Source organism: Hyperolius riggenbachi, chromosome 1, assembly GCF_040937935.1.
Source record: "Hyperolius riggenbachi isolate aHypRig1 chromosome 1, aHypRig1.pri, whole genome shotgun sequence".
Taxonomy (NCBI): Eukaryota; Metazoa; Chordata; class Amphibia; order Anura; family Hyperoliidae; genus Hyperolius; species Hyperolius riggenbachi.
Genome location: NC_090646.1, coordinates 20,930,526 through 20,948,959, shown reverse-complemented (window position 1 = coordinate 20,948,959; position 18,434 = coordinate 20,930,526). Strand labels below are relative to the sequence as shown.

Here is an 18,434-nt window from a genome sequence, read left to right as displayed (position 1 = left end):
ACTTGCAGGAGACAGGGGCTGTTTCTATGGGCTCTCTGCTCTTGTAAACCACTGGGATATCCAAACAGGAGGCATTCGAAGCTGGTTTTCACCACCACAGTGCAGCCGGTAAAGATCGAACTTGATGAACTGACATTTACTGACATGTGTTGAGGTAATTACCGCACAAGTCGGTAAATTACCTCACTGCTCTGTAATTTCAGCTATTCATGTGGTAACAGCCTTGATGAATTGATTTTTCCTAAATGCTCCCTTATCTCGGCTGTTTCCAGCATTACCGAATGAGGTAATGTTCGATGAATCGAGGCCTTAGTCACTAGTTGGATGGAAAGACCCCCAGGCCAGTTGAGCAGCTGGTGCTGGAGTCCACAGAGGAGGAACTGCGTAAGGGGGGGCCCATTCACACTTACAAACGCAAAACGCTAGTGATTGGTGCTAGCGTTTTGTTACATCAATTTTTATGCGATTAACGTGGAAAAACCACTGGTCATTTTCACTTTTTTGACTGCTCTCGATTCGCAATTGAAATACATTGCTATCGCAATCTCTCAAAAAACACAAAACAATTATGCATGTAGCGCGTTTTGCTTCCAGCACTAATCACGAATCGAGTGAGATCACTGCCATATAGTTAACATTGCACTAGCGCTGTAAAAAGCACAAGTAATTGGTGGCGATTCGGCGATTAGTGGTAAACGACCCGCTAATCGCCCGAGTGTGAATGGGCCCTGAAGGATTACAGCTTGGCACGAGTGCAGTTAAGAATGAAGAATAATATTTAATCAATATTTATATTATTGGTAATTGGTGAAATCTCCATGCCAAGGGAGTAACTAGAGTGTAGTAGCACGTGCAACCACAGGGGGGCCCAGAGCTGTGAAAGGGGCCCATACTAATCTTCCCTTCCTCCAATACAGGGGACTATACTTCAGATCAGGTGTATTTGTGGCTACACTTGTTATGGGTGTGAAGATTACGATGGGCACACTTGTTTTATGACTCTTGTGAGATGAGGAGATGAGTCCCAAGGCCGTGAAGGTCACCAAGTGGAGGCAAGGGAAGGGGTGTGAGTATTGCGGGGGAAAGGGAGCTTCAAAGTTTTCCTGGGTGGCCCCATGAATTGTAGTCATGCCACGGTCCCTGACATTAAGTGAGTTTGTCAAACCAAGATTCAAGAATTTGGGGGTTATGGAGAAAGCAGAAGTCACTTAAAGTAAACCAGAGATCAAAGAATCTAAAGAATCAATACTTACCCGGGGCTTCCTCCAGCTCCATAAGCACATATGAGTCCGACGCCGTCCTCCCGCGGTCTGCCGTTCAGCCGCGATCAGCCCTGGTAATGGGCTCAGTCGAATTAGTCGTGGTCTTCTGTGCATTTGCGTAAAACCCAGACTGGACCCGACTGAGCCAGTTACCAGGGCTGAGGGACATACATGCGCAGAAAACCCAGACTGGACCCGACTGAGCCAGTTACCAGGGCTGAGGGACATACATGCGCAGAAAACCCAGACTGGACCCGACTGAGCCAGTTACCAGGGCTGAGGGACATACATGCGCAGAAAACCCAGACTGGACCCGACTGAGCCAGTTACCAGGGCTGAGGGACATACATGCGCAGAAAACCCAGACTGGACCCGACTGAGCCAGTTACCAGGGCTGAGGGACATACATGCGCAGAAAACCCAGACTGGACCTGACTGAGCCAGTTACCAGGGCTGAGGGACATACATGCGCAGAAAACCCAGACTGGACCCGACTGAGCCAGTTACCAGGGCTGAGGGATTCATACTTGCTTATGGGGCTGAAGGAAGCCCCAGGTAAGTATCAATTCTTTCGATTCTTTGATCTCTGGTACATTTTAATATTCAAAATAGCATCATATTTACAAGATCATATTTGAGTCCATGTTATTTTGCTAATTTGTTTTGGTTTCATGCAACATGAAGAGTAACATGTAGCTCCATAAGCAGAATTCAAAAGCTCCCTGACATGTTTCATGGCTAAAGGCCGCTTCCTCACAGGCATACATATATATAAGCATACATAGAAATCCATACAATCTAATCCAGGTGCGAAAATGTCCCAAATATCTGCGATCATATAATGGAAATCCCATAGTGCGTCCCTATGACAGTGTACTGATTTAATTTTTTGTGTTTTTTTTCCTTAATACAAATAGAAGGTTAACCTCACAGGTGTTTAATTTCCCTGCAATGCAAAGTCAAAAGGAATTGTTAAAAAATAAAGAAAAATCAGCCAGATACTTACCTAAGGAGAGGAAAGGTTCTGGGTCCTACAAAGCCTTCCCGTCCCTCTCTCGGCCCCCGTTCTAGCACTTGCTCCCCCATAGCAGTATTCAACCAATTTGGTCAAATACTGCTCTCTCTGCTGCTGAAGGGAGGCTTTGAAGCTTTGGGAGCCCGAGTATTCCCGAAGACGGGCTCCTCCATACTGCACACGTGCTAGCGCCCTCACTCACTCTTACATGTGCAGTATGGAGCCGCCTGTTTTCGGGAGGACTCGGCTCCTGAAGACTTCTGCAGCTCCCCGCAGCGGGGAATGCAAACGGAGGAGCTGCTGCCGAACGAGGGCGCCGGGAGAGGAGAGGGAAGGCTCTGGGACCTATAGAGCCTCCTTAGGTAAGTATCTGGCTGATTTTGTTTTTATGATGCACATTGACTTTAAAGCGTTTCTTTATAATGTAAGCATTTTTGCAGACCACTTGCAGGTTGCGGTCTTGCAAGCTGTCCACAAGCATGCGGACAATATAAAAAAAGCAGTTACAAGATATAAACAACAAACATAGGAGCATCTTCATTTTATTTGACACATATAGGAGCACCACGTGCTAAGGGCCCTTCTCCACTAAGAAACGTGATTACAATCACAATTACGCTGTGATTACATTTTATTCTATTTCGACACATGCGATCGGGCTGTGATTTGTGGGGTGTATGGTTTGATTGTAGTGTGACTGCGATTTCCTGCAGGGAAAAAAAAGTCGAGAAAACGTTTTGCATGTCCGGATTATGGGAAAATCGCATAGCGGTGCGATTGTTATGCAATTTCTCTGCACTTCTATAGTTAGGTATAGGAGCTCAAAGGCATTGAACATATACAGCATGTACAGTGTTTGCGATCAGGAAAAACACTTTGCAAATGCATCGCACTACTGGAAACATTCGCCGCAGATTCCATCAGTATTTATGGACCTAGCATTTGGCATTGGACCACAAAATGCTAGCAGTGGGAAAGGGCCCTAACACTTTGCCCTGAGTTACTTCCTTGGTTGTTTCTGGGAAGGGAGCAATGTGTCACACAATTACCTGTATAGTTGTAGTTCCCTGATTAACGACCATTATGTCCTTCCCTGTAGCTTGCAGTACTGGATTCCCGGCTGTCTGCTTCTCGCTGGCCCCCGCAGTGAATGTGATCCTGACTTTGCTATCATTGGTGAAATGTGAGTACCCCAACCCCCTTTTCTTACTATGGAAATATTGGCAGGTTCTTACTTAATGATGGTGATTTATTAATAACTAGCTGATGGCCTGGTGTATGTATTTGGCTGGTGTTAGCTCCGCCCACTTTGTCTAACTTAACACACAAGTACCCAATTACTCAATGACCAAGTTTGTGAGCTTTGCGGTCTTTGGCATCAATAATTTGCATTGAAATGAAACAAATCTAATTGGCTGTTTGTGGCTCCACCCCCTTTCTGAAATTGAACCCTAGTCACCCAATGATCAACTGTACCAGGTTTGAGGCTTGTGCCATTAACAGTGCAAGAATGTCAACAATGTAAATATTCCCCTTGAAAATCAATAGGTGAATTATGATTGGCGTTTGTAGGCTCCTCCCACCTTTCTGAATATTAATCCCAGTCACCCAGCGACCAACTGTGCAAAGTTTGAGAACTCTACCATTACCAGTGTAAGAATGGCTGCAGTTTACATTTCCCAGTGAAATGTGTATTTGTCTCCACCCCTTTTTGGTTATGGGAATAAAAAGTATCCTATATATTATTCCAGGTAATGTACTATGTGTGTGCCAAATTGCATTCAAATCCGTTCAGCTGTTTTTGTGTGATCGAGTAACAACATCCAAACTTTCCCATTTATTATATTCGTAAGATAAGATATATACTTTTCTGTTACAATTTAGGCCCCATTCACGCTAGAGTGTTTTGCCGCTAAAACGCTAGTGCTTTTTAAAAGCGCTAGCGTAATGAAACCCTATGGGCCCGTTCTTACTTGGGCGATTTTCGCTTATCGCTGCAAATCGTCCAAAAACGGGCAAAAACGCCAAACGCAAATGCATAGCCTGCACCATTTTCAGGCGATTTCCAGGCGATTGCGTTTCAGTGCTATAGAAGCGCAAAATGCGATCGCGCCAAAATCGCTGCACTGTTCAGTGATTTTACCGTGTGAAATCGCGGAAAAATCACTCCTGCAAAACGCCGGCTAAAATGAAAACACAGGTGTGAATAGAGCCTCAAACAACTTACAATACCGATACATCTGATTATCACCACTATCACAATCTTGTATCACACTCATCATCTATCCTACATTCCTCACCTCCTATTATGCATTTTGGCCAAAACTGTCTCAACAAAGCAATCTTAATTTTAGTAAGTGTATTGTTTTCTCAATAGTTCTTGAGGCTCTCCTGAACCTGCCCTGAGCTCTGAGCTGAGTCCCTATTCTGTGGTTTTAGGTCATCAGCTGATCCAGGAAGTGCTCAGCAGCATCCTCTCCATCAGTAATCCATTGTCCCTGGCCTGCCAGGCTATCAGCATTTTCCTGTGGGCAATGTGTGGTAAGAAACTGTAACAATAACTTATTTTACACCTCAGTCTTCGCTTTGTTTTTCATTGTTGAATACATTACTTTTCCATACATCTTTGGCCTTTCCCAGCTACAAAAAAGGTAATTGTCAAAAGGCATATTTACTGTGTGTTGTTGTCAGCTACAGATAGCTTTTGTCACCTGTTTTCACCTGCAATCTTACACCGCGGGATGAAACTTCTCCACTTTTAGGAACAGTTTAGTTGGAAAGTTGAAAGGGGAAATTGCTGTTAGTAATAATAATCCTAACATTTGTATAGCGCTTTTCTCCCGTTGGGCTCATGAGCTGCAGCCACCCGGACACACTCAAAATGCCACCCAGTAGTGTTAGGGAGTCTTGTCCAAGGACTCCTTACTGAATAGGTACTGACCCTAGCCAGGATTCAAACCCTGGTCTCCCCTGTCAAAGGCAGTGCCCTTAACCAGTACTGAATCCGGTCATTTGGGCGCAATAGAGGCGCCACGGTACTTGCGGCACCTCCGTAGGCAAATTTCCACTTATAGCCGTTAATCCCAGCTATTAACATGGGCACCTCTGAAGGCTGCTTCAGCGGATATTAGCAGCAAATCAATGAGGATTGCAGCAGAAGGCGGTAGGTACTTTACGGCAGAGGATCAGTTAGTGCCCAATGGATAGATCACAAAGGACTTCATAGTAGATTCCGACCGTGCTACATTTTCCATTCTGTATATACAAGTGTGCTCCTAAAATTGTACATAGGTAGATCATTTTGACTTGCTAATTTTTAAAAGTAGCTCACAAGGCGAAAAAGTGTGGGCACCTCTGAGTTAGGGTAAGGCATCAGATAGGGGGGTCGGCATTTTGAGGCAAGGGATTGGTTAGGGTTAGACATTAGTTGGGGGGTCAGCTGGGTTAGGAATTTCGGGGCAGGGGGTCGGTTAGGGTTAGACATTGGTTGGGGGTCAGCAGGATTTGGAATTTCGGGGCAGGGGGTTGGTTAGGGTTAGACATTGGTCGGGAGGTCAGCTGGGTTAGGAATTTCGGGGCAGGGGTCGGTTAGGGTTAGACATTGATCGGTGGGTCAGCTGGGTTAGGAATTTCGGGCCAGGGGGTTGGTTAGGGTTAGACATTGGTCGGGGGGTCAGCTGGGTTAGGAATTTCAGGGCAGGGGGTCAGTTAGGGTTAGACATTGGTTGGGGGTCAGCTGGGTTAGAAATTTGGGGGCAGGGGGTTGGTTAGGGTTAGACATTGGTCGGGAGGTCAGCTGGGTTAGGAATTTCGGGGCAGGGGTCGGTTAGGGTTAGACATTGATCGGGGGGTCAGCTGGGTAGGGAATTTCGGGCCAGGGGGTTGGTTAGGGTTAGACATTGGTCGGGGGGTCAGCTGGGTTAGGAATTTCAGGGCATGGGGTTGGTTAGGGTTAGACATTGGTCGGGGGGTCAGCTGGGTTAGGAATTTCAGGGCATGGGGTTGGTTAGGGTTAGACATTGGTTGAGGGGATGGTTAGGATCTGGCATCCATAGAGGGAGGGCCCATGGTTCGGCTTTAGTTTAGGTGTTAGTAAAATATTATTACAAATTACAGATATCGTATTATCGGAATTAAGTTGTGGAACATCATTGATCAGACCCGGTAGCAGGAACAGTCGCGTCAGTCATGGCCTCCTGCACATATGCAGACCTGCTACACATGCGCAGAAGGCCACGACTGACACGGCTGAGCCTGATACCGGGGCTGAGCGCGGAAGAACGGAAGACCGCAGGAGGACGGTGAGGGACTCCGACATGTTTATGGGCATAGAGGAAGCCCCAGGTAAGTATCAAATCTTTTTTTAAATGCCGCCTCTGGTACGCTTTAAAGGACTATTATCATTAGAAATTGTAAAAAAATTAAATAAATGTAAACACAAATAAGAAGTAAATTTCTCCCAGAGTAAAATGCAGTGTTAAATGACTTATCTCCTATGTTGCTGTCGCTTGCAGTAGGAAGTAGAAATCTGAGAGATCTGACAGATTTTGGAATAGTCCATCTCCTCGGTGGGGATTCTTAGTATGTTGGACAGAGCCACTATTCAGTAAGTGAATACCATTCATTAACTAACTACCATTCAGGAACTGATTTTGTAAGTAAAGAAAAAAACAAGGATCCCCCATTTGGAGATGGGCTAGTCCAAAATATGTCAGATATGTTACATATTGTCTACCTACTGTAAATGACAGCAACATAGGAGAAAAGTAATATATGGCTCATTTTACCCTGGAAGAAAAGTACTTCTTATTTGTATGTGTTTATTTAACATTTTTATTCATGATAGTAGTCTTTTAATTAGCTAAAATGCTAATTTGGTCTTGTTTATATAGGAGTTATTATTTTCTCAAACTCAAATGATGTTATGCATTATCAGTTATATCTAGCCAAAGTACCCGTCGGACATACCAGGGCCTATCATTGGCACCATAGATTACAGATTGTTGTTAGACCTACAGTAAAGAATCGCATTGATTTTTTTTTGCTGTTTTTCCCCACAGAGGGTAAGATAAGGAATAGTCCGCTCTGCTTCACATTGGCAGCTATCGGCTTTGGAGTCCTTGTCATTGTCACCATACTACAGTACATATTGGCATGTAAGTTGTTGCTAAACGTGAATTATATTTATAGAATTGTTACTGCCATATAATTTGAAATAGTTCAAAATTCCACAGATAAAAACAAACAAACTAAAATTGGTATATTGAAGTATCTGATTTTACATTTCCTGCAAGAAACATGCAGCTTGGTTTGGGTATATTCTGGATGGCTGGCACCTGTGAGGGCCTCTAGTGTTCAATATGAGCATATATGGCTCACAATTTATCTCTCGTTAAAGGACACATCCAAAGACGTGTAAAAAAAAAATCTACTTAGCCGGGGCTTCCTCCAGCCCCTGCCAGCCGTCCCGTGCCCTCACCGCAGCTACACTCCACGCCGGAGGCCCGGGGTCCCCTCCGGCGCAAGATGCCCACTGCGCTTACGCACTGACTTCATCTGGACTGTACTGCACAGACACAGTAGTTCTGCGCCTGCGCAGTACAGTCCGGATGACGTTAGTGTGACTCCATAAGCCGCACCGGAGAGGAACGGAACCACCGGAGCTGCGGCAAGGGAACAGGATCGCTGAAAGAGGCTGGAGGAAGCCTGTGGTAAGTAGATTTTTGATTTTGAATTACCCTGGACCATCCCTTCAAGTGCTCATTTGCACTATCAGTGTTTGCAGATTTTTTTTTAAGCACTGGCGATTTTGCAAATCTGTGTAAACAGGAAGTAACATGAAGCTCTTAGAGATGGGAGACCTCCGGCGCAAAGGAGGTATGTGTCCAGTCTGCCGCCGCCCGCCCGCTGCCCCTATTGATTGTGGAAGGGGGAGCGCTCAGAGGAGAGCCCGAGGTGAGGGAGGGGGGGAATGTCCCTCCTCCCTACCGATCTCCGTCCACACTCGCCTCTTATGTTGCGATCCCTCCTGCCCCCCAAAAAGTCCCTGAGCAGGCCCTAGGGGGGCCCCGGGACAGGGGTCGCATCCCCTATTGTTACGCCGGTGGGCAGGCGATCGGATGCCGACTTTAGCAGATTTTTTTTCAAAATGACCTTATAGTTGATATCATGCTGCTGTGGGTCCCACGGGCCATACCAGCCCGCATGCTCATTGCACACAGTTACTGAGTGCTGCATGCAGCAGATTTATGCCAGGAGGCTGCAAGTATTCATGCTGCCCAACCTTTTTTTTTCCTGCTGCTCCTTTTTTTGATATTTCCCACACTCTGAACATATATTAAAAAATAAATACATTTATATACTGTACATGTTAAAACATTATCTGTCATTTTACCGCATTTACTTTGCTACTCTTTCCTCTAACTTTAATATCGATTTTCTAAAAAACGATAAGGTCTTTTTAATTATTTTTCCTCTTGTTCCCACTGTCCTTCTTAAAGCTAATGTAACCCGGGTTCTTACAAAAAAAAGGCAGATACTCACCTAAGGAGAGGAAAGGCTCGGTCCTAATGAGCCTTCCCTCTCCTCTCCCGGTGGGCCCGGTGCTGCGCTGTCTCCCCCGTTCACATCCCCCGCCGAGGGGACTTCGGAAGTCTTCGGGAGCCGAGTCCTCCCAAAGACAGGCGGCACACACGCGAACACATCATAGAGGGCGCGCGCACGCGCGCAGTGTAGAGCGGCCCGTCTTCGAGAGCACTCGGGCTCCCGAAGCATTTCCGAAGCCTCCCTTCGGCCGGGAGACAGCGGTATTTGACCGAAATGGTTGAATACCGCTACGGGGAAGCCAGGACAGCAGCGGGCATCGGGAGAGGAGAGGGAGTGCTCTATGGGACCCAGAGCCTCCCTCTCCTTAGGTGAGTATCTGACTTTTTAAAAAAAAAAAACCCAGTTCCCATTAGCTTTAACATATTGTGCCAATTTGGTGTTTCTAGCATGTTCAGGGGATTTTGCTATTAACCGCTAAAGTCGGCGGCCATTAAAACATTTTCCACAGTCAGCCCAAGTAATTTAAAAATCATTTGTTTAAAAAACTATAAAGTCTTTTTGAAAAAAAAAAATCATTTTATTGTCCTTCCTGACATACCTTTCAAATTTAGTGTTTCCAGCATGTTCTTGTGCTTTGCAGTTAACCGTTAAAGTCGGCGGCCATTAAAACATTTCCCACACTCGGCCCAAGAACTTTAAAATTGATTTTTTTCAAAAACAAAAGGGTATTTTTGAAAAGTAAATGTTTTCCTCTAGTTCCCACTGTCTTCATACCCTGCAAATTTGGTGTTTCTAGCATGTACGGGGGCTTTGCTATTAAGTCGTCAGACAGTGACTTTAATGTAGAAAATGCGAACGGGAATTTTTAACGAACAAAAAATTGCGTTAAATGCGAATGGCGAACAGCCCAAGTTCACCAGGAACTCTCTGCCAGTGAACAGTTCAGGCCATCTCTCATATCTGCTTATTACCTGTTCTCAGGCAGAAACTCCTTCCATCTGAATTTTGCAGATTTTTTTGCACCCAAGGTTGATAGTCCCGCAATCTTGCCAACCTAACAGTGGTGCTGCATCTGCACACAGCTACGGAAGGTGGTTACCGTATATACTCACATATAAGCCTAACTGCGTATAAGCCGAGGTACCCACTTTCCCCCCAGAAATAGAAAAAAGTGATTGACTTGCGTATAAGCCCCCTCCCACCAGTATAGAACCCTCCACAGTTGCCAGATGTGCCCCCAGTACAAGTTAGCCCCCCTTCCCATAGCCAGATGTGCCCCAGGATCATACAGCTGTGTCTCAAGATGCCACTAGATGGCGTCATAGATATGACACACAGCAATTGCCACACAGGAAGAATCCCCGATCATTGCACTGCTGACACATTACTTTCACGCTCCGCTTCACAAGCCAGGGGACACAGGTAGTCTTGAGCAGCGCACTCTGCACACCATGCTGCAGGGGATGGCGGGTGGGGCACAGACACAGAAGGGAGCCAGATGGCAAGAGCAGGATCACTAATGCACAATCCTTACACCCATCTGCCATTTACAAAACCTGCTCTACCATCCGTTGTGCTCCACTGACTCGCATATAAGCCGAGGGGGTAACTTTTCAGCACATTTTTTATGCTGAAAAATTAGGCTTATATGCGAGTATATACAGTAGATACAACAAACCTAAGAGGCCATGCTCTGCATTGTCTATAGTAAAGTATGTTGATGTCAGGAGAGGTGTGGATTCTTCTCGGCCTACCATCTGCAGACAAATTGCTGATCTATGACTACCTTAAATGACAATTGAAGTGATAGGGATACAGAGGCTGCCATATTTATTTCCTTTTAATCAATACCAGTTGCCTGGTCTGTTACTGATCTTTCATACGTCAGTAGTGACTGAATCACACACTTTAAGTTTGACTTCACCAAATGCAGTCAAACTTAAAGGGGACCCAAACTCTTGCACAGCACATAAAAATTCTTCATAATTGCTAAGTAATTCACTGCTGCATATTATGTGTGTGCCGGGCCAGCCTTTGGGACCTGAGCGACGTAGACAGTTGCTCAGGGTGCCACTTAGTCAGGGGCACCGGCAGGATGTACTGTACTGGAAAAATTATGATTTTCCTGAGGGAAGATGGCTCTAATACTGGGGGCACATCTGTCTACCTATACTTGTGGGGGACTACCTAACACCGGGGCACATCTGGTAGCCACCTATACAGAGACTGGGCATATCTTTTAGTATATTCAGGGGGCTACCTAATACTGTGGTAGGGAAGTGTATCTGACTCCCAATACGGGGGGGGGGGGGTAATCTACATAATTAGGCAGGTACATCTGGCTTACTTACTGTATATTGGGAGGGACTACACAATACTGGTAGCACATCTGACAGTCTAATACTAAGATATAGGGGCTTACCTGGATACCCAACACCTGCCTTACTACCAAGACCACGGTATACTCTGTAGCAGCATTGCGGCGTTTGACAGCAAGGGTGATCGAAATCTGGGTAGGGGGCTCAGAGCGTTCTAAATCCTAAGGCTGGCCCTGTGTGAGAGTTTAGGGCAGGGGTGGGCAAAGAAAGGCCCGCAAACCCTACCCGGCCGTTTAGCTTTTTCCACTGGCCCGCATGCTCAGTGCACACGGTTGCTGAGGCGTACGTACAAAAAGGGCGCCCGGACAAAAAGGGCGCGGGGTGTAAACTCTAAATAATAATTAATCATTAATAGGGTTTATAAAAATAGTGTGCTATATTTCGTTAACAAATAATGTTTAACAAAATTATAAATCATTAAATAATGTTTATGAAGTCGGAAATTGTGAAAACGTTATTCTTCCCTGTTTCTAAAGTTAAACTTATAATTACGTTTATGAAAAAAACAATAATATATGTTTAATTGTTATAATTCTATATTATTGTGAATAACCTTCATTTACGATTTGTTCTTATAATAAAATCTGAACATATTCTTTATAACGATGATATAAATATAACTACGTTCGTAATAAGTGTTGTAAAACATTAGTAATTATTACTAAAATTTTATGAAAACTTTACCTAAGCCTACTCTTACACAGAACCCTCCCTGTACCTACCCCTAACCCCTAGACCCCCCTGTTGGTGCCTAAACCTAAGACCCCCCTGGTGGTGCCTAAACCTAAGACCCCCCTGTTGGTGCCTAAACCTAAGACCCCCCTGTTGGTGCCTAAACCTAAGACCCCCTGTTGGTGCCTAAACCTAAGACCCCCCTGTTGGTGCCTAAACCTAAGACCCCCCTGTTGGTGCCTAAACCTAAGACCCCCCTGTTGGTGCCTAAACCTAAGACCCCCCTGTTGGTGCCTAAACCTAAGACCCCCTGTTGGTGCCTAAACCTAAGACCCCCCCTGTTGGTGCCTAAACCTAAGACCCCCCTGTTGGTGCCTAAACCTAAGACCCCCCTGTTGGTGCCTAAACCTAAGACCCCCCTGTTGGTGCCTAAACCTAAGACCCCCCTGTTGGTGCCTAAGTAACCCTCCCTGTACCTACCCCTAACCCCTAGACCCCCCTGTTGGTGCCTAAACCTAAGACCCCCCTGGTGGTGCCTAAACCTAAGACCCCCCTTTATTATGTGGATAATAATGTTTTACTAATTGTGGATGCAAAACATATTTTGCAATTTACGTTACGTACTGATCGCTTTATTTTGTGAATAATAATGTTTTACAAACAGTATGGGATAAAACTTTAAATAATGTTTTAATTAGTTAAATAAGATAAATATGTTTAGTATTTTTATAAACGTTATTCGGCACGGGTGCATTTTATAAACGTAAATCACCACAAGCACACTTATAAATCATTAAAAATCTCCTGGCGCCAGTTGTAAACGTTATTTATGTCCTGCGCCCTTTTTTCCTGCTCGGCGCCCATTAAACGCTATTTATTATGAGAGTGAATGGCGGCGCCCTTTTTGTCCACTAGCGGCATGCGCCCTTTTTTCCCGCTTCCAAGTGCTGCATGCAGGAGATTTAAGCCAGGAGGAGGCGGAGCAGAGGCTGCAAGTATTTGTGCTGCTCAGACTTTTCTTTGTTCTCTCCTCTACGTGTTGTTGTTTTGAAGTTGCTGCTGGCCGGTGTGGTGTCCCGGTGTGGTTTCCTTAAAGAGAATCTGTAACGTTAAAACGTCCCCTGGGGGGTACTCACCTCGGATGGGGGAAGCCTCAGGATCCTAATGAGGCTTCCCACGCCGTCTGCCGTCCCTCGGGGGTCTCGCTGTAGCCCTCCGTACAGCGGTGACGTAATATTTACCTTTGCAGGCTCCTGCGCAGGCGCTCTGGCTGCTTTCGCTCCGAAGGAGGCGGAAATACCCGATCTCAGTCGGGTCCGCTCTACTGCGCAGGCGCAAGTCTCCGGCGCCTGCGCAGTAGAGCGGACCCGACTGAGATCGGGTATTTCCGCCTCCTTCGGAGCGAAAGCAGCCACAGCGCCCCCGCTGGAGCCTGCAAAGGTAAATATTGAATTGAACAGTCGGCACAGTCGCCGGCTGTTCGGAGGGCTGCAGCGAGACCTCCGTGGGACAGAGGACGGCGTGGGAAGCCTCATTAGGATCCGGAGGCTTCCCCCACCCGAGGTGAGTACCCCCCAGGGGATCTTTTTGTCGTTACAGAGTCTCTTTAAAAGTGAGCCTGTGTTTTAGCCATTTATGAAGTAAGGCTCATGCGTGAGATGTGGCCACACTAGACTGCTCTGATTGGTCAACTGTCGCTAGATCAAAATTCACTTATCCTGTCACATATGGGAGAATGGGAGAAATGGGAGAAACTTATTGAGAGAAACGGGAGAAATGGGAGAAACTTATTGAGGGAGGAAGGGGCGGGGAAAATTTTCAAGCCTGAGTCTGACTTTCCAATCCTATGTTGGACTACAGTATGTCCGACATTTGCATTTTCCCCCATAGCAACAATGCCAGACATAGTTCGACATAGGAATGACTGCCTCTAGATGGCGTTGTTGCTGATAAAACCTGGCACAGAGCCATCTTCTTGTGATCAAAATGTTGGACTATGTCCAAAACCTAGATCATCACCCGCCTCCTCGCCCGCTGCGCCACTGCACGTTTGTAGATCGTGGAGGCGCCAATGGGTCTGGCACAATGCCCAACTCTTTGATCCTCTGTAGCTACAATGAGCGCTGCATAATAACGAAATTACTCATGCAAGGGGGCGGGGCTAAAGTGCATAAGCTGGTACACCACTGATGCTACTCACCAGTGTTGCCAACTCATCCCTTTAATTACTGACACATATGAATTATACAGGTTTTGTGGCTAGGTAGATGCAGTTAAGGTACTGATTATGTGCAAATAGCCCCAGAACCTGTATAACTTTGATGTGTCAGTAATTAAAGGGATGAGTTGGCAACACTGCTACTCACTGCCCCTCACCGCTGGTCACTAACACAGGACCTCCAGAGCCCTGGTTCTGATACTTTTTCAGGATCACCCACGTCCCCTCAAGCACCCTGGAAAAAAAAAATCGGGGCTGTGGGGGATTGTGGGGGATCCTAAAAAAAGGATTGGAAGGAATTACATAGATCACTGTGTACTGAGAAGGGGAGGTCACACACTATGGTTTTGATCAGACTGACTTTGTTTTCATGTTAGTAGAATGAATGGTAGTGTTTACCAAACTTATACAGGTGTTTTTGTTTTTCAGGTGCTAAATCAAGCTGTGATGAGTCAAGCTGTAGAGCCATAAAGAATTTGTGGAAGAATTATGGCTGCTTAGTGATGTGCGCAGTGCTGGGTATACTTCAGTCAGGCTTCACTCTCTGCGCATGGATGGCATTTTACTCTACTCGTAAGTCACCAGTTCAGATAAGCATATTTAAAATCACTGTTCATCAACCCCAACCCTTTATGCTCTTATATTCTGTGCATGACCTGGCAACTGGTTCTTGGTTTCTACAAAACTATCATATGTAGAGTTTTATTATCATGCATTAACATACATATCACTGACATCTTCTGCAGCACTTTACAGAGTACATAGTCATGTCACTGACTGTCCTCAGAGGAGCTCACAATCTAATCCTACCATAGTCATAGTCTAATATCCTACCATATTATTATTATGTATTTATATAGCACTGACACCTCCTGCAGCACATTACAGAGTACATAGCCATGTCACTGACTGTCCTCAGAGGAGCTCACACTCTAATCCTACCATAGTCATAGGGTATGTTTCCACTAATGCAAATTTGCATGCGTTCCCCGCATGCAAATGCGCATAACCAATACAAGTGAATGAGGCTGTGTCTACTTGTCAGGAAAACGGAGCGTTTTCTTGTGCAGGAAGAATCAGCACAGCAGAGCCATCCGAATTCGGACACCGCACACACTGCATGCGATTCACATACAATGTATTGAATAGGAAATTCGCATGCGGTTTTGGTATGTGAATTTTCATGCGAATTTGCATACGATTTCGCATAGAAACAATGGAAAAGCACAAAGGCACTGCCATGGTTAAATTCGCATACATAGTCATCCATGCGAAATCGTATGCAAATTTGCACGAAAATTTGCATAGAAACGCATGCGAAATTCGCATCCGCATGCAAATTTTTCCCGCGGCGATTCCCACCGCCAAGTGGAAATGTGCCCATAGTCTAATGTCCTACCATGTTAATATGTATTTATATAGCACTGACATCTTCTGCAGCACTTTACAGAGTACACAGTCATGTCACTGACTGTCCTCAGAGGAGCTCACAATATAATCCTACCATAGTCATAGTCTAATGTCCTACCATATTATTATTCATATTATTATTATTATTCATATTATTATTATTATAGTCATGGTCTAATGTCCTACAATAATATTATTATGTATTTTTATAGCACTGACATCTTCTGCAGCTCGTTACAGAGTACTTAGTCATGTCCCTGACTGTCCTCAGAGGAGCTCACAATCTAATTCTACCATAGTCATAGCCTAATGTCACTACCATATTATTATTATGTATTTATATGGCACTGACATCTTCTGCAGCAGTTACAGAGTACATAGTCATGTCACTGACTGTCCTCAGAGGAGCTCACAATCTAATCCTACCATAGTCATAGTCTAATGTCCTACCATATTATTATGTATTTATATAGCACTGACATCTTCTGCAGCACTGTACAGAGTACATAGTCATGTCACTGACTGTCCTCAGAGGAGTTCACACTCTAATCCTACCATAGTCATAGTCTAATGTCCTACCATATTATTATGTATTTATATAGCACTGACATCTTCTGCAGCACATTACAGAGTACATAGTCATGTCACTGACTGTCCTCAGAGGAGCTCACAATCTAATCCTGCCATAGTCATAGTCTAATGTCCTACCACATTATTATTATGTATTTATATAGCACTGACATCTTCTGCAGCACATTACAGAGCACATAGGCATGTCACTGACTGTCCTCAGAGGAGCTCACAATCTAATCCTACCATAGTCATAGTCTAATGTCCTACCATATTATTATGTATTTATATAGCACTGACATCTTCTGCAGCACATTACAGAGTACATAGTCATGTCACTGACTGTCTGTCCTCAGTGGATGCTCTATCTTCGTATTCACCTGCCTCACTGAGGCAATGATATCATTTGCCAATGAGACAGAGATAAGAAAGCTTATATTGCTCTCTGCAGTGAAAATAAATTAGTTTACACTCAGGAAATTTGTGGGAATGCTTTCAAATATTCTTTTATGTATGTAAGAGAAGTTACTGAAATTTTAGTTTTAGGAGTATAATCCCCGTATAAAGCAGCAGCAGCAGTGTTATTTTAACTCTACTACTACAGGCAGATCCTGAGCAGATCCAGGGTCCAGCTGAGCCGAGGGAGCAGGATTATGAACTAGGAAGTGATGAAACTCTGCAAGACAAACGGAATAAACATACCTTTGTCAAAGCTTCATATAAAGCCTCAGTTCACCTTCCCAGATTTACACATGTTGTAAAATGGGACTACTACTCACACTATTGCCACGTTTGATGCAGCAAGCCAGTCACATGACCCAGAGATTTATGTAATAAAAAACTCTAAGGACTATGTTCCTAGCCGTTTTCAGGGAATGCGTACGGGTACAAAAAACGCATAGAAACGGCTCCTAATGCTTTTGAATGGGCTAGTTCGCATGTATGCGTATGAGACGCATACGTTTCTTATCCGCATTGCTGCACGCAGTTCTGTGCGTCACGCATAGAAACGGACGCAATGAAAGTCTATGGACGCGTATCAAACACGCGTACTATTGTGTTTTTAGCATACGTTTCCCATAATTCTTTTTTTTCCTCTGGGTCACGTGTGTGTGCAAAACGCAATAGAAAACGCATTAGAACGCAAGAAAAGCGCATGCGTTTTTCAACTTGCGTTTCCCTGATTTTATACGTGTGCTTCATACGCTGACAGTCTGAACAGGCCCTAAAGCCACCAGCAGAATGGGAGTTTAGGGCTGGATTTGTACTTTCCAGCACCCACCCGAGGCCCGCTGCCAAAACCCCTCCCTTCCCCCCCCCCCCATTTTAATGACTCATGTATATGAAAAATGATTGTATTCCCTGTCAGAGCAGTGTTGAGTCTATAATGCCTGGTACACATCATGCAATTTCCTGTCAGATAGATGGGTCAAATCAATTTTCTATCACTTATAAACACAGTCAATTAGCAAAATGATTGGAAATCAGATCAGACCTGTCATCATCAGTACTAATCAATTCGACCCATCTGTCTGTTGGGAAATTGCATGGTTTGGAACCAGGTATAAGGGTGCATACACACATCAGACCATAGTCTTTGGAAAATGAAAGATCACAGACCAATTTTACCCCCTTCCATGTAGTATGAGAGCCGTACTCTACACAGTCTATTCTATGGAGCTGCACTCCCCATCAGACAGAAATCTTACCCCCTTCCATGTAGTATGAGAGCCGTACTCTACACAGTCTATTCTATGGAGCTGCACTCCCCATCAGACAGAAATCTTACCACCTTCCATGTAGTATGAGAGCCACACCTACACAGTCTATTCTATGGAGCTGCACTCCCCATCAGATAGAAATCTTACCCCCTTCCATGTAGTATGAGAGCCACACCTACACAGTCTATACTATGGAGCTGAACTCCCTGTCAGACAGAAATCTTACCCCCTTCCATGTAGTATGAGAGCCACACCTACACAGTCTATTCTATGGAGCTGCACTCCCCATCAGACAGAAATCTTACCCCCTTCCATGTAGTATGAGAGCCACACCTACACAGTCTATTCTATGGAGCTGCACTCCCCATCAGACAGAAATCTTACCACCTTCCATGTAGTATGAGAGCCACACCTACACAGTCTATTCTATGGAGCTGCACTCCCCATCAGATAGAAATCTTACCCCCCTCCATGTAGTATGAGAGCCATACTCTACACAGTCTATTCTATGGAGCTGAACTCCACATCAGACAGAAATCTTACCCCCTTCCATGTAGTATGAGAGCCACACCTACACAGTCTATTCTATGGAGCTGAACTCCCCATCAGACAGACATCTTACCCCCTTCCATGTAGTATGAG

General features: G+C 45.0%; 1 protein-coding gene across 1 annotated transcript in view; it reads left to right on the top strand.

The window, feature by feature from the left end:
* Window positions 1-18,434, top strand: part of LOC137518571 (uncharacterized) — a 39,586-nt gene that overhangs the window by 8,178 nt on the left and 12,974 nt on the right. The window contains exons 4-8 of the mRNA XM_068237029.1: window positions 3,377-3,460; window positions 4,717-4,818; window positions 6,394-6,621; window positions 7,338-7,433; window positions 14,521-14,664. Of these exons, the coding sequence (XP_068093130.1) occupies window positions 3,377-3,460; window positions 4,717-4,818; window positions 6,394-6,621; window positions 7,338-7,433; window positions 14,521-14,664 (654 nt within the window). The remainder of the gene's footprint in view (window positions 1-3,376; window positions 3,461-4,716; window positions 4,819-6,393; window positions 6,622-7,337; window positions 7,434-14,520; window positions 14,665-18,434) is intronic.